The sequence below is a fragment of the Lissotriton helveticus genome, chromosome 10 (genome assembly GCF_964261635.1).
Source record: "Lissotriton helveticus chromosome 10, aLisHel1.1, whole genome shotgun sequence".
Lineage (NCBI taxonomy): Eukaryota > Metazoa > Chordata > Amphibia > Caudata > Salamandridae > Lissotriton > Lissotriton helveticus.
Window position 1 is genome coordinate 344,787,933 of NC_136071.1, and position 16,274 is coordinate 344,804,206.

The 16,274-nt window shown below is 50.7% G+C and overlaps 1 protein-coding gene across 6 annotated transcripts in view; it reads left to right on the forward strand.

Annotated features, from left to right (window-relative positions):
* The window catches only part of SMARCC1 (SWI/SNF related BAF chromatin remodeling complex subunit C1), an 873,495-nt gene that overhangs the window by 416,777 nt on the left and 440,444 nt on the right, over positions 1-16,274 (forward strand). For all 6 annotated transcript variants that reach the window (XM_078662530.1, XM_078662531.1, XM_078662534.1 and 3 more), the window contains exon 19: positions 3,614-3,673. In XM_078662530.1, coding sequence (XP_078518656.1) covers positions 3,614-3,673 — 60 coding nt within the window. The remainder of the gene's footprint in view (positions 1-3,613; positions 3,674-16,274) is intronic.

Consider the following 16,274-nt stretch of genomic DNA (forward strand, 5'->3'; position numbering starts at 1 on the left):
CTTGCTTCAGACCAACCCCATCCTGGTTCAGATTGTAACACGACTTCCATGTACTATCTGAACAAGCAGGGAGGAACTCGATCGATGTCCCTGTCTCTGGAAGCACACACCATCTGGCATTGGCTCCTGGTGAGGAATCTCTCAATAACGGCAATTCATCTACCAGGGGAGCAGAATTCACAAGCAGATGCTCTCAGCCGGCACTTCGAAGACCAGCAGGACTGGGTCATAAACGACAAGGTCGTCAAAATCATCTTCCAAGAATGGGGTAATCCAACCATCGACTTATTCGCAGACGTCGCAAACAAAAAATGCTTAGGCTTCGCCTCAAGGTACTACCGACCAGGGTCAAAATGGAATGCCTTTTTGATCAGTTGGTCAGGGGCATTTTTGTACGCCTTTCCTCCTCTTCCACTCATCCCGAAGGTCGTGACCAAGCTCTCCCACTCAGAGGCTAGAATGATCCTAATTGCTCCGGACTGGCCAAGACAATGGTGGTATCTGGACCTTTTTCACCTGTCAGAACGTCCACACAGGAGGCTGCCGTGCAGACGGGACCTGCTGTCCAAGATGAACGGGAGCATCTATCAGCCCAAACTTCCGTCACTGAACTTGGCAGCATGGCTCCTGAGGTCCTCCAGTATGGTAATTTAGGACTTCCTCAGGACTGTATGTCCATCCTGAAAGAGGCTAGGAGGCCTTCCACAAGGCACTCCTATGCTTGTAAATTGAAGCGTTTTTATGTTTGGTGTATCCAGAATAATTGGAGCCCAACCAAGGGGCAGGAAGAATTATTTTTGCCCTATCTGCTTGATCTAGCTAAGGCAGGCCTGAAATTCTCTTCCATTAAGGTACACCTTACTGCCATTACGGCGTATAGGCCTTCCCCTTCTCAGCCTTCCTTTTTCCAACTGCAGGTTGTAAAGGATTTCTTACAAGGTCTGAAGAAGGTCTATCCTCCCGTTAGGCCTCCTTCACCCCCCTAGGAACTGAATCTGGTTCTTTCTAAATTGATGGGTCCTCCTTTTGAACTGATCCACAAGGCGACATGGAAGGTGGCATTCCTTGTGGCGATTACTTCAGCTCGCAGGGTGAGGGAAATCCAAGCCCTCTGCTCAAAAGAACCTTAGACTTTTTTTCATCTCAATAGGGTTGGTATGAGAACCCACTCCGCCTTTCTCCCGAAGGTGGTGTTGGATTTTCAAGTGAATCAGACGATCTCGCTACCAACCTTCTTTCCAAATCCCTCGACTCCAACTGAGAGGGCTCTTCATTCATTAGACCTGTAGATGGTGTTTAAATTTTACTTGGACAGGTCTAAATCTATTAGGAAGGCTGATCGACTGTTCATCAATTACGGTTCGATCATTTTTTTTTTTTTTTTTAAAAGACCTTTATTGTCTCACATACAGTGTACACAGCATCATAGCTTACAACCCAGCCGGGCCAGCTGCAGATATTGAACCTTGTGGCACATGAGGTAAGTGAACACAGCTTCAAGGCCGGCAACCCTGGGGTCCGGCAGCGTATATCAGTACTTCACATTACACCATAGCATGTATACATTTAGTGTCTAGTAAGTGTGTGGTCTATGGGTTTTCCTGTATGGAGTCAGTGGATCAAAGTGGCTGTGCCGAATCTACCCTCATCAGTGACAGCGGTGGCAGCCTTGTCCGTCACATCTAATGTGCGTCATTGGTGAATGTTTCTGTGTGGGTCGACATTCAGACGGGCTTGGCGTCATGTGAGGGAATGTTGAGGGTGTTCAGCGACTAGGCGCTTTCGGGGCGCGTAACATCTTTGTGTATCTATTCCGGTGGAAGGAGTTGTTCTGCACCTCAGTGTCCAAGCGAGGTGTCCAAGCTGCGGCAGACACACCCGAGGATGTCCCGTGGCGCAAAATGGTGCAAAGCATGCAGTTGTACGTGTACGGACATGGTCTAAGGGAAGATGAAATCAAATCAACAACTAACTACAAAACAGGGACACAGGTTATACAGGAGATAGGTGGGGGCAGGTATGTGTAGAGTTTGCCATAGCGTCGAGGGGGTGGAGGTCTGAATCAGCGGGTCAGTCGTGTCTCGCGGGGTGGGCAGGCGGGGGGGGCCGGGGCCCAGGAAAGCGCAAGTCGCCTGCGCAGCGGAGTCATCAGTGGGGGGGGGGGGGGGCCCATGAGCGGTCGGCGGGCGTGGCATTCCGGTGTGGAGCTCGAGCTCCCGTCGCAGCGTCGCATGTGACGTGCGTCTCCGGGAGTGGGGCAAGTGATCGTCAGTGTGAGGCATGAGGGTACAAGTCAGACAGTGTGTTGCGCCTGACGGCTATGGGGAGGTGTATGATGCATCGCGTGTCTTCATGAAGGTGTCGTATCGGGGAGTGGGGGTGGCAGCACATAGTCCTTCACGTAATTCCCTGTTCCGTACATTTCTGCAGGAAGGAGTGCAGTATGTCCTCCCATTGTTGTGCAATGGGGAATTTTCTGAGCCCTGCTGTCATCAATTACGGTTCGATCATGACAAGTTTTCCAGCCTCTAAACGTTCCATCTCCAGGTGGATAGTTTCATGCATCAAACTGGCTTATCAGCTAGCACAGAAGCCACTTTGGTCTAGACCAAAAGCGCATTCCACTAGGGGAAAAGTAGCAACTGATGCATTCCTTAACAATGTACCGATTTCCGAGATCTGTAAAGCAGCTGCTTGGAGATCTATGGATACATTTACAAAGCATAATTGTCTTGATTCTGACATCAGAGCAGATACCCAAGTAGGTCAGTCCTCTAGCTGATTTAGGTCAGTTCCACAGCTGATTTATTCTGATTGTTGATTTGGGTCATTCTTTCCCATTTGCCTGCAGGTGGAGGATGGGCTTGTTAGTCAGTGCTTATGACTATTGATGAGGATCCCCTGAAAGAGAAGGATAAGTTACTTGTAATCCTGGTTCTCTTCCAGGGGTATCCTCATCACAGTCATAAGCAACCCATCCGCCTCCCCAGGCAAATGACAATGTTGTGTTAAGCTATATATTTGTGCCCTGACCTTCGGGTCTCCGCAAAGAACATCTGACCTAGCTGTCACCCCTGAGGCATGATGGGTCATGGCTGCCTTAAAGGCACTGTGCCAGTTTTTTGTACAATTGCTTTCATTTTCTATGCTATTGGCTTACAATGCAGCCTGTAGACTAACAATGCCTGCTCTTTTGCAGTTTTCATGAGTTTTACTCATTAAAAAGAGTTCAAGTGATACTCGCCCTCCTGTGGTTTATATATTCATTATGTGTTTGCAAAGTTATTTATTTTAATATTGCATTGTTTACCCTCCTTAATGGGGGCTGCTTTGATATGAGAAAAACGATATGTATACATATATAGATATGTGTATGTTTTTCATATATCATTTTTATTATTTCCTGTGTCCCCACATATGGGGGGGAATATTCAGTGCTTATGACTTTGATGAGGATACCCCTGGAAGAGAACCAGGATTACAGGTAAGTAACTTCTCCATAGGACTTTTATCCCAATTATAAGCAGCAACCCATATTCAGCAATGATTTTGTCCTAATGTCTTCGTTAAGCAAGGAAATTATAAATCATTTGGTCACTTGTTTTCTTTGCAGAGTAAAGCAGCCAGTGCTGGGAGGGAGTGGATGGAGCAGGAAACGTTGCTTTTGCTAGAGGTAAGACAGTCAGACAAAAGCGTTGATATTGAGCAAATGCCTATTCATCCATACATGTGTAACGTTTGAAAATTACATTTAATATTTGTTAAATTGCATAGGGTAATGTTGTTTCTGCAAAGTTCAGGCATTTACCCAACTAAAAATTAATATTAGATGTGATGGAAACCTCACTTTCTCTAGTACCATCAACGAAAAGGTGAGAATGTTTATATAACATGAGAATGAGGAGAGGATCGTGCCTCTTCATGTCTTTTGGGGGCTGAGTTTTTTCCCCTGTTGCTCTAGACTAGCTGCAAATCTTCTATGGTCCTTTTGTAGTGCTGTGCTTTGTACTGCTGATCATTTTCACTGTCTGCTGGGATGGTGTAAGGTGTTGGATTCTGTAGGAACTGGCTTTTTCATGTAGTGTACCAATGTAAAGGGACACCATGCCAAATGCCCAGACGACCCTTATTGGTTTACAGGGGCTTACTTTAATAATCCCAAGTGCTCTCTATTTGTGGTAGTGTGGTCGAGCAGCCTAGGTTCATCAGAGGGAAGTGTTAAGCAATTGTTGGACACACAGAGTCGATAAATGTTACACACTCAAAGAAGAAATCCGAGATCAATTTATAAAAATTACACAGATTTTTATATATGTTTATACACCAAGATCATCGGAATCAGGTAAGTACTTTCTGAGTTATCGATTTTACTAGAAAACAGTAAAATACACAAATATAATTTTTTGAGGTATGAGCCTCAAACGTTATGTTATCTTATGGGAGGAAAGACAAACTACAAAGATATACTTGTTAGGTCTCGGCTATAACGCGCTGAAAAGCGCGTTCTCGCCAGAGAACTATTGTCGGCGTCTCAGCAGTCTGAGAACACCAAAGTGAGACAAGACCTGGCCGCGCGCAGCGTTTCCCCATAGGATAAGGTGGTGCGCGCGGCCAGGTCTTGTCTCCACAGCATTCCTGGGCTGACCGGATCGCGTCGCGCGCCTCTCTGGAATGCAGGGGGAGTCTGCAGAGAGGCGCGCGGCGGTGATAAACAGGCAGGCAGTGAGATAACGCTTTAATGGCATCAGGTCCGGTTCTCGCAATGTAAATGCGAGCACTTTTAAATTTAAAAACTTCATATCCCGCCTCGGTGTAAATAAACGTACCTCAACAGTTTAAACATATATTGTCAAGGAACACTAACGTTCAGTTGGGTATAGAAAATCTATATATACACTTAACCTTTGATGTTTTGTTGCTCGATAGTCTATCAATAATATATACATATATTTTGCAGTCTATATTGAGGATTCACACAGTTGTGGATGCGGTTCAGGTAGTAAGAGATGTTGGAAGCACAGGTGCTGAATACTTTTGTTACTTTTTGCAAGTGGACGCATTGAGTTTTCAGTACATTGCACTGCCTACCTGTATATTTCACAGCGAGTGCCTTACTTTGGAGGAGAGTAATGCAAGTTGAATGTTTGGTCCCTGCTAACTGTGAGAAGTTGGCCTGATATATAATGTTCACTATTCTAGTGAACACTTTGTATCAGTCCAAACAACCCTTATTGATGTCTGGTTGTAAGTCAACCTGATAGACCAGCTATCCTAGTAGCATGGACACGTGCAGTCTTTAGGCTAAACTCTAGAGGGCATGTTAAGCCAGCTGTTTTACCATCACATTTACCCCTTGAACACCAAGTGTAAGGACACCACACAAGTTGTTATGAAAATAAACAGATATTTATTTATAACAAGTCTACCCTGAACTCTTTATGAGTCAGGGAGCTAAGCACACAACAAAACTCTTACGAAAATACTTTAAGTCGCACAATTTACACAAATGCCCGAGGGGCACGAAAAACCATATACTATACAAGTGGAATGCGAAATACTAGCAGGTAAGTAACTATTCTCATAGACTTTAGAATCGCTAGGGCTATTCCCCTGAACCTTTAGATTGCAAGTGGGAGGCCTAGGGACGTCGTGTGCAGAGTGGGAACTCTCACGCGTAAGGCAGGAAAAAGCCTATGGAAGGTAGTCAAAGCAAAGTTAGTGTTCTCGGGCGAACCCGACTAAGTAGAGCTGAAACGACAGTGGATCCTGACACTTAGATAGTAAGACTATGCTGGAGCACCGAAATGCTCAGGTTACCTAGCCCAGGGGCTGCGGCTGCATAGGGCTGAAAAGACGTCGGAGATCCTCGTTGCAGTCTATGGAGCCTGAAGAAAGAAGTTGCTGGCAGGCGACCAGTGAAGAAGTTCGTGGTGATCCAAGCCTGGATCAGTGAAGATGGATACCTGTAAGCAGAGGGGACCAAGTTCTGAATCACTAGCCAGTGATTAGATGGGCACCAGGATGGCACCGGGCAAAGTCACCTCGACCAGGTGAGTGGGCGACGCTGGGCTCTGCAGTCTCTCGGACCAGGAGGCGTTGTTGGCGACCAGGATGGAGGGGCGAGCTGTCCCACGGTGGTATCTGCTGTAGACGTCGCTGGACCCGGGATTGGGGCAACAAGTCTTGGCAAATGCAAGCCCACGCGGTGGACTTAAAATGGCGTCTGAAGTGGACCAGGAGGGTCCAGGGTACTTCTCTGATGGAGGGAAGCAAGGGCCAGTCTGGAGCAACCAGACCAGCGGTGTTGTCGTCGAAGTTCGTCGTCAGGAGGGCCACTAGCCAACGGGCAAGTGACCTGGACAACGCGGTGAGCAGCAAAGAGCAGAAGGGCCCCACGCAGATCTCGTGGATGCAAGGGGGCTGGACTTAGGTGCTGGAGCTGCTCAGGGTTGGGGCTTCTCTTACCCCAAAGCACTCGGTCGAGGGTCACTCGGGAGTCGTGCTGGTCAAGCGTCGTGCAGTCTTGGAAGATGGCCGGTCCCTCGAGGTCTCGTCACACCCACGAATCACAGCTGGGCTGATGATGTAGGTAGAGGTCAGAGGTGCCAGGGAAGCCGGTTCTTGTCGAGCTGGGCAGTCTTGATCCGGTGAGGAGACTTGCAGCAGACCGCGATGCTTGGTTGGTGCCTGCTGATGCAGGGTGACTACTCCTTAGTCACAAGGGAGAATCTTGGGAAGAAGTCTTGAGTTCCTTTCGTGGAAAGTAGTTTCAGGATTCAAAGATGATCTAATTTGGAAGGGGGCCTGCTCCTACCTTTATCCTGCAAAAGGGGGCTGGCACGCGACTAAGTCCTGCCCTATGGGTGGGACTAGGAGGGGGGTGGTTACACCCCTCTCCTTTGGCGGGCTTTCCCCAGATCAGGGGCTGGAGTGCCCCTGGAACTGGTTCAAGCCGGCCTATGCACAGTGAGCACCGGGGTGCCACTTGCAGTCACCTTCCTCTAAAGCCCTGCCTACCTAGGATACACAAAATCCTGTCTGGGACGGTGCTGGCACCGCCCCTGGCAGGAAACCCTTTGTCCTTGCCTCCTGTGCTGGGAGGACTCCCAGCAGCAGGAGGGCAGACTTGTGTCTCGGTGGCAGCATCCATCTTGTGGAGCTGAGGCTATGTCTGACTTTAACCGGGGTTACAGGTTACATACATGTTGTGTCCCTCTAGAAGGGTGGAATGCTAACCCCGTCGCCAGAATTGGCGAGGGGTTAGTATTCCAATTCGTATGACACCTTACTCGACATGTTTTGATAAAGCGATACCAGAGTTGGCATATAACCGCGAGGATTATAATGCACTTAAGAGTATATGGTATGCGTTATCATGGAACAGCTATTAGGACTTGGTTCCGCAAGCTGCAAACGGGCTCAGCTCATGCCAGAGCACCATTTCACATGATTCCAAGCACTCTGCCTTCAGGATTGTTACGGCCTGCCATAGGAGTGACTGATAGGAATACATGTGTCCATTTTAGGGTTAGATATAGGTATACTATATCTAAAGCAAAGGGTGTTTACACCACCTTGCCCCAGCTGTCGTGCAGCCAGTTGTGTCAGATTTGGATGGCCAGCCAGGGGTGGCATAATCCATGCTGCAGCCCCTGGTAGGCCCTGGGTACACCTATGCCCTGGGTACCTAAGGTACACTGTACAGGGACTGATAAGGTGACTCAGTATCCAATTAGATATGTACCTAGGGTACATGGAATCCATTTTACAGAGAGAGCAGTGGGCCTGGGGTCCTGAATAGCAGGGCCCCAGGTCAACTAAGTCAGAAAACCAGCAAAACACCAGGCAAAAAGTTGGGGGCAACCATAGTCAGGGATCTACCTTCCTACACTAACCCTCTGCTGCCTTCCAAGACCAGAGGAGCTAAACACTAAACTTTCTCTTCCATTCTTTACAGTGAGTCCCTGAATCTTAATTGCCCAAAGTGCACGCCCATACAATGCAATGAATGAGCTGGTGAACGAGGCGCCTGTAGTGGAAGTTCACCTGGCGAAATGAATGCTCTAGGTTCATGGTTTTGGATGCCTAGTTGTAACTTGTGAGCGTTACGGGTCTATGGGATTCTATGTAGGGTCAGAAGGTGACGGCCATCCAGAGACTTTTTAGCGAGGTCAGCGTGCTTGCATTCTCCCAGAGGAAATGAGACTTGAGGTGGCCGTGCACTCGATAGGGCACAGTTTGCAACAGGAGTGATTCGTTTGTAAGTCACTGAGTTGTAAAACCCGCGGCCACCCTTCTAGAGACGTTTGCGTCATTGGTATACGGTGTCGGGGTTGGGAGAGCACCTGTATGGCCAGGAGCACTAAAGTCTTGGGCTGTACAGCCATTCTTGGTCACCAGTCTCTGGGTCTTAAAACTAATGTTACTGTGATGTTCCACCTAAGTCTGCCTTCAGCTGGCTGCTTTGCCCGGCATGGGTAGATGCTTTGTGAACTGCACGATTTAAGAGCTGTCACGCGCCCGCGAGTTTCCTGTCAGCCGGGCCCCTTCTGCGCGCGCGCATGCTGTGTTGTGCTCGCAAGCAGAAAGCAAGCCTGCTTTGGTAACCTGATGGGCAGGGCAGCGTGGGGGCCACCCCCTCACATAGGCATGTTGCTGGCGGTGGCTGCAAACTGCACCGCGTGCAGAAAGTATTCTTGGCACCTGTGCCTCCGTTGGCTATGCATGGCTATAATCTAACATGCAATCGGCGCCTTGCTTTGCAGACGCAAGGCGGGCTTGGCATTCATAGTGGTCTCCGACCGTTCTGTAATCACTAGAGACCCCACAGGCTATTGATTTAAAGGAAATTAAAGGAGAAAATGCACACGTGTAAGGCCATTAGTGTCATTGATCACGTGGGCTGGTTGCGAGACGTCTAGGGCGCGGAGAAAGACTCCATTTAAATGGCTTTGAAGTGTGACCGGTATGTTGTACTGCTTGACTGAGAGGTTAATAGTAATTGTTTACTTGTCCTTTGTCGTGGCCTGATGGTTCCCTGCTGAAATGTACAGGAAGTAGGAAATGCAATTGTGCTTCCCAAACTCTTGTGTTGTCGAAGCACTTTCTTCTGTTTACCGAGTGCACCCAGCGCGCCACCTACAAATACTGCAGCATGCAGGGTTTGCTTCCTACAGCCCTGCCTTAGCAGGCCGGGTAGGGGTTGTAAGGGGCAGCCCCTCTGCCTCGGTGAAGGGTGACGGTCGGGTCCGTGTGCGTTGAGCAATGAGTTCCCAGGAAGCGTGTGTGCTCTGAGTTCTCACTTTGGCTGGCCAGTAGAGACACAGACACGGAAATACACCAGGGCACATATAAGCATGAAAACACATGCACACATCCAAACACAAGCACATAAAAGCACAGACACGCAAATACACCAGGGCACATATAAGCATGAAGACACATGCACACATCGAAACACAAGCACATAAAAGCACAGACACGCAAATACACCAGGGCACATATAAGCACGCACACATCGAAGCACAAGCACATATAAGCACGCACACACATGCAAGCACCTACACAATAACACATTTCTATATTGCCATGCAAGTACACAAGCAAATACAAATATAAGCCCACAGATGCATACACACATATATAGGCATTCACGCAGTCCACACAATTGCACATGGTTCCATTCGGCTACATAAAAACGCACACTCAATGCCACACAGGAACACGTAAAAGTTTGTTTAGATATGCCACGTGGATCCATGCACACAAGAGGCATACACAATCTCAAGCCAACACACACATCCAAACGCGCACACATAGATCCGTGCACAATGTGTCACACACACACATCCACGGGCAAACACGGCCACCTGTTCACACATTCATCACTGGTCTTGTGCTGCATGGAATATTACAGTTGGTGTTGCAATATTTAGCAATGCCAATAGCTCAAACTTAATTAACCCGAGACCTATTGCATTGCAAATGCTTGTAATTGAAGTTTGGGGTTGTCCTTTGGAACTTAAGGTGCTAGGGGGGCAAGGGTCAAAGAACCACCAGCAGTTTGTTTATCTGCTCTGGCGTGTCCGGTGCAGAGGTGCTGGACGGGTTGATAGCCTTGAGCGCTACACAGGTGAAGTCAGTGGGCACCTAAAACAAAAGGCTGCAAGGGGGGACTTGGAGACAAGTCTGGCAGAACCCAAAGGGGTGCGGCTCGCAAAGGTCTTTTATGCTTTGGGGCGCAGGTTGTTCGTGAACCCAGGCTATGGGGCTTTGGTGCAGAGGTGTTTTGCCGGCTGGCCACTTGCTTTGGAGGCTCTCACAGGTCTCTTGTTTGACCCGTAGAGGGAAGAAAACCGACAGCAGGGCCACTCTTTGTGTGAGCCTCATCGGTCCTTAAGTCCTTTGTCAAGCAGGTCGGATTTGATGGTGGTGGTATCTGGGTTGGGCACTCAACACGCCTTGGTGGCGTCAAGTGCTCTGGTGGATGCAGTGTTGCTGGGCACTCCTCTGAATCCATCAAGCGACTGCAGTTCCCACAAGGAAGGTGGGGCCAGGGCTCAGCCGCCTCCCTTTGCCGACGCACGCTATAATGTGACTCAAGCTCACCTGCGGCATGGGACGTGCCAGGGCCAAGGGCAGACCCATCTTGCACGGGGGGGAGACTGGACAAGCCCCCCCCCCCGCCCCCCTTGATTTTTCTCTCTGGAGATTTGACCAGCTAGGGTAAGACATTCAACCTCAATATTGTTTTATAAAACCTCGGCTCAAAATTGTGACAGTGGATTCCATATCCAGAGTACCCGAGGACAGAGGAGACAGAGTCCAAACCACCCGTAGTCGTCTAGGAGGTGCAGCAGCACAATGAGCACCCTTGTCGGGGTCTTTTTTTGACAGTTTGAGCCTCTTTTCTGGCACTAAAGTGGCATTGGCGGCCTGTCCTCAGGGAGGTGCCCAACCCCCCTCCCTCCCTTCATTGTGAGCTTGGGTCAACTTTTGCAGAGTAGTAAGCTTTGTGTTGTGACTTCGGTTAACTTGCTCAATGCTTACGCCCAACACGACGGTCATTAAGGCCCATTATGGGGGAAGGTAAAGCAACAGACACCTTGCAGGGAAAAAGGGTATTAAATCATTAAAGCCTGCTGGGAACCCTCATTCTGATTGACCAGTGGACAATCTGACTCTCAAGAATATAGACAATTTAATAGAAAAAAGTAAAAACAAGCATTGCAAATGCAATAGGTTTTGCATTAGAAAAGTTGGAGTTATTGGTCTTGTAAATGACATATTTTATTTATTTGTTGGTTTTTAAAATTGCTAAATTGATGGCTTTGTCATTGTTGGACTTTGGCCCTTAGGGCAGGTTCACCCCTAGACTTTTTGCGTGAAATGGTGACCTGGAGATGGTGATTTTTGGATTCTGCGCACTTTCACTGTGTCCCAGGGGAAAGTGCGTGCGCACTCTGAGTGCATGTGCTGAGCTAGGCCTGCCCGCCCATAGGAATGCATGGGGAATGTATGTGTCCCTGGTAGTTCCTGATGCGTGGGGTGTACAGGCTTGAGTCTGGTATGTGTGGACTCGTGAGAGTGAATGCTGCGCAACGGTGTATGCAGCATGTATGTGTCTAGTAGCGAAGCGCCATTTCTAGACATGGCTGTACGTGTGCTGTGAGGGTGCTGGCGTGTGATTGGCTGGAGCTGGCTGGCATGCCAGGCTCCAGGAAGTCTGGATGGGTCTGCCCGGTGGTGAGTGGGAGATTAGCATGAGTGATGTGTGGGAGGAGTGTACCTGTGTCCTGGATGGGCTGGGTTTTCCCCACACAATGCTGGCTCCGCCCCCCTGTGGTGTGTCTAACGACCCTAGCCTCCCCAGTGAAAGAAATGGGTGGTTGGGCCATCAAGAGTGCTCCAAAGCCAGCTGAAACTGGTTTTCCCCCCACCCTGCACCTTAGACAAAGGGATTTTACAGTATAAAGAAGGGGCTGTGTCCCCATGAAAAGGTTCTACTTGTGGATCCTTGCCAGAGGGGGCTGTTGCTGCTGCTGGGGCCAAGAGGACCGCCACTTGGCTTGTCTCCCTGCCTGGAGACCCAGTGTGCTGGCTCTGGCCCTGCCCTGCCCCTCTGCCTGCCTCCAGTCCCTGCTGGAGCTTTTGATTTTGGCTTAGAGTGCCTGGAGGCGCTCTTATTTGATTTATAGCGCTAGGCGCGCTTTCCTGATGCCCCAGCGCTCAATAGCGCTTTGCTTCTATTTTTAGCGATAGGCGCGCTTTCTGTGGCCCCTAAGCGCTTGGGAGCGCTTTATTGTCTCGCTGGCGGCTGCCCACGCCGCAGATTCACCTTTTAAGTGACTTAGTTCGAGTGCCCACCTCGATTTCGTCCCCGTAATCCCTGCTGCAGCCCGGGGCCGGGGAGAAGCCGAGGAGCAGCTGCTGGCGTCACCCGGGAGCCGCGCTGCCATTGGCTGTGGCTGCGGGAGGCTCGCCGGGCGATCAGCGCCGTGATTGGAGGAGCCCTTTATTTCGGAATATAGCGCTGGGAGCGCTGTGTTAATCCCCCTTGTTGCGCTTGGAAGCGCTTTATTCCCCAGAGCCGGTGCCCACCCGGCATTTGCCCGCAAATCGCTCCAGCCGCTGCCCGGCGCCCGACCAGGAAGTCAGGCAGGCCGGGGGCGGGCCTCCGGGACCACCGGAACCGGAAGTAGGAGGGCGGGAGCCTACCCCGCCTCCCAAGGAAGCGCTGCGGCGCGAGAAACAGAGTGGTGGCTGCAGGTGCAGGCGGGGCTCCGGTGCCTGAAGGAGAGCCCCGCGCTGCCCACAGAGGAAGGAGGAAGCCGGTCCCCAACTGAGGAGAGCCCCGAGGTGCGGGAGCTCTCCGGGAGCAGGGAAGCAGCCGCCCGCCGCAGGAGACCCGGTGAGTGTGGGAGTCTTGACTCCGGGGGCATTCTCCTTGTTCTCAGAGCGGCCCCAGTTGGCAGAGGGCCGCTCCAACGCTTCGGGGCATTTCCTTCGAGCCCACAAGGGGCCCCGGGGGCCGGATAATTACAAGCCTGCGAGGCTCGAGGCACCAGTGGTTAGAAGAGCCCCGAGAGTCTGAGGGGCCATTCCGTTCGTGAGCCTGCGAGGCTCCCAGCCCCCCCTTGGTTGCAGAGTCCCCCGAGGAGGGACTCCAACGTGCCCACATGTGTCTGTGAGCCCAGCGAGGCTCTGAGAGTGCCATTCCCTCGTTCTGGAGCCCAGAGAGGCTCCAGCCCTTTTGCTTTGCGAGCCCTGAGAGAGGCTCGAGGGCCCCTTCGTGTCTGAGAGCCCAGAGAGGTTCTGAGGGTGCCATTTTCTTGCCCAGAGCCCAGAGAGGCTCATCAGTGCCACAGGGGTGGTTCTTGAGCCAGAGAGGCTCCAACATTGCCCAAACTTTCCCTGCACCAGTTGCCCAGCACTTTGTGGGCAACTGCCACGTTTAGGACCCTGACACTTGGGACACAGGGCGTCCTAGCCCCAACAAGGCCAGAGGGCCTAGGGACAGTCACAGGTGGTGACTTACGTGAGTTTGGCGCAATTGTACTTTCTATACACCTCTGAATGTGTTTTTATGCGTCATGTGCTTTGCTTTTACACCGCTGAATGTAGGTTCTGCATCATGTGTTTCCTTCCCCTGCACCTCTGAATGTGTTTTTATGCGTCATGTGCCTTTACACCTCTGAATGAATGTTATGCATTGCATCATGTGTTTTCCTCTTACACCCCTACAGGTATTGTAATACATAGGTGGTTGTTTTCTCCCTAGTACAGGTGGTGCTAGTGAGGTCCTGTTACCAGTGATTACTGGTTGTGTGCTCTATTTTTATATTGTGTGATACACTGATTTTTCTTTCTACAAGTGCTAAGTTCTAAAAGTGCTGATACCCCTGACAGTGGTCCAAGTGGCCCTGTCCTGTGCAATATCCCTTGTAAATTCCGCCCGTGCCTGTTGGCACAGTGTAACAAGATGTGTGTTTTATCTGATGTATATTTATTATAATACAAAGGCTATTTTTACATAACCTTGTGTGGAGTTTCCTTTGTGGTGGGCCTTTGGTTGTTGTTGCTGGGGTGCGTGCGCAAATACTTAGCCTACATCGCCTCCAAGTTTAGCCTTGCTGCTCGCGCCACGTTACCTAGAGGGTGAGTAGGGGTTATCTTGGCGTGTAACTCCCTTGCCCTGACTTGGGTGTGGTGGTCTCTGACTGACTTTGGCGAAAGCCCTGGCCAGCCGGGGATCCCATTTCCAACATTGGCGGCAAGCGGTGGGATAAGGATTTGTGTTTGCGTTGTACCTTAGTAGCAGCTGGCCGCACTTCAAAGCTCTACATTTTTAGATAACCACATTTTGGGGATTATTGTTGTTGGTAAAATTCCATTGTTTCTTCTCCTGAAGAGTGTCATTTGATAATTGTGTCCTGTACATTTGTCCCCCGCCCTGCTTCCAGAGTTTGGTACCTGTGTCGCTTTTGGTCAGGTTGAGAAGTCAGGGGTGGTAGAAACTGCCTTACCGATCCGAGGGGAGGGTGTGTGTGGATGAATGGTGTGTTTCCTGGACGCATGAGTGAGTTCTTTTTTAAGGAGAGTGTGGAAGTTTTGGAATTGTGTACTCCTACTTCAGATTGCAAGGTCCCTTGTGTTGCACGTGTCTGTGAGCATCCTGTCAAGATGGAATCGCCTTTTAACCTTTGTGGCCTGTTTAAGTACAGTGTGCATGAGTTGGTACGGTTATGTAAGGAGAGAGACATCCCAGTGAGTGAGTCAGACACCCAGTCCAAGCTTAGGGATAACATGATCCTGTGGCAGAAGAGTGACTGGGAGCGTGAGCACAGAGAGAGAGAGAGGGCCCGGGCCGCACACCAGGAGGGTGGTGGGCCTGAGGGGAGCCCTGAAGAGTCTGATGTGGAGAGTGAGTTTGACAGTGGGTGGGCGCCAGCAGAGAGCGAGTATCCCCTAGATAGGGAGTCCCTTGCTGGGTCCAGTGTCAGATGTAGCACCCCATCCCTTTCCCTGTCCCCAGAGGTGTGGTTGGATAGGAGAGAAGAGAGGGAGCACCAGCTGGCCATGGAAAAGCTCAGGTTAGAGCATGCCAGAGAGATGGCGCAGTTGGGTGTGAATGAGCGGATTGCAGAGGCTGAGAGGGCCTTTGCCAGAGAGAGAGTAGCTCGGGAGGGTAGATTATCCCCTGACCGCAGTCATAATGTTCTGGATCCCCCAGGGAGGGTTGAGTCCAGTGGTGGCAGCTATTTAGATTCCAGTATAGGAAATCCCAGTCCCAGTTCCCCCAGTCTGGTACCTGTTTCCCCAGAGGAGGAGTATAGGTTGAGATTCAGGGGCAGTATGAAACTGTCTCACCAGTCTTGGGGAGAGTTTGTGGATGAATGTCAAGATGCACTGTCTGATTGGTCATCGGTTCACACAGAAAGTGATTTTGTAAAACTGTTTGATCTGGTTCTCAGAGAGCAGGTGCTCAGTAGTTGTTTGCCAGGGTTGCGACAACACCTGTTGGACTATGGGTTGACTGATCCAGACACGCTTGCTGAGGAAGCAGAGCGATGGGAAAGTGCTAGAGGTTCGCTAGAGTCATTGGTGAGTGACTCCGAAAGTAGTGGGTCAGGGATCTTCCAGCCCAGCGTGGTGGAAGAGGCTCAGTGTAGCCCAGCTAGGTCCCAGTATAGTGAGAAGGGTGTAGGGGCTGACTGCCTGGCTCAGTGGAGCAGGAGTCAGTGGGTGGCTGAGAGCCCCCAGAGGCCCGAAGCCCTGTCTCAGAGCCTGGGTGGTTTCTTGAGGGAACACCAGGTTGGGGACCTAGGCTGTCCTGTTAGCCCATTTGAGGAGGATCTCCTAGTGAGTAGAGGACCTGGAGCGTCTGTAACCAGAGCTCCTGTGGTTCTAGAGGCTGGCAGTACCGCTCCGGTAGGGAGGGTACAGGAGTCCAGCGTGAGGAGTGATTGGGGGATGAGTTTCCCAGTGGGTGCACCAGTGGACCAGAGACTAGCCAGTTGGGCTAGATCTTCTTGGAGGGACCCGGGTGGCACCACTTCTGGTCTGGGGGATCGTCCCGCACTGTCAGGTGGACAGAGGGCGGGAGATCTGCGCCAGACAGACAGTCACACAACAGATGTGTCAGTTGTTAGCCTCAGGGGGATTGTGTGTGAGTCCCCAGAAGTCCTGGAGTGCCAGGCAGTTGTTCCACCAAAGGTTTTAGACCGGAGGTTGGATGGCCAGGTTCAGGGTCAGCCTGACCTGAAGGGTAGGAC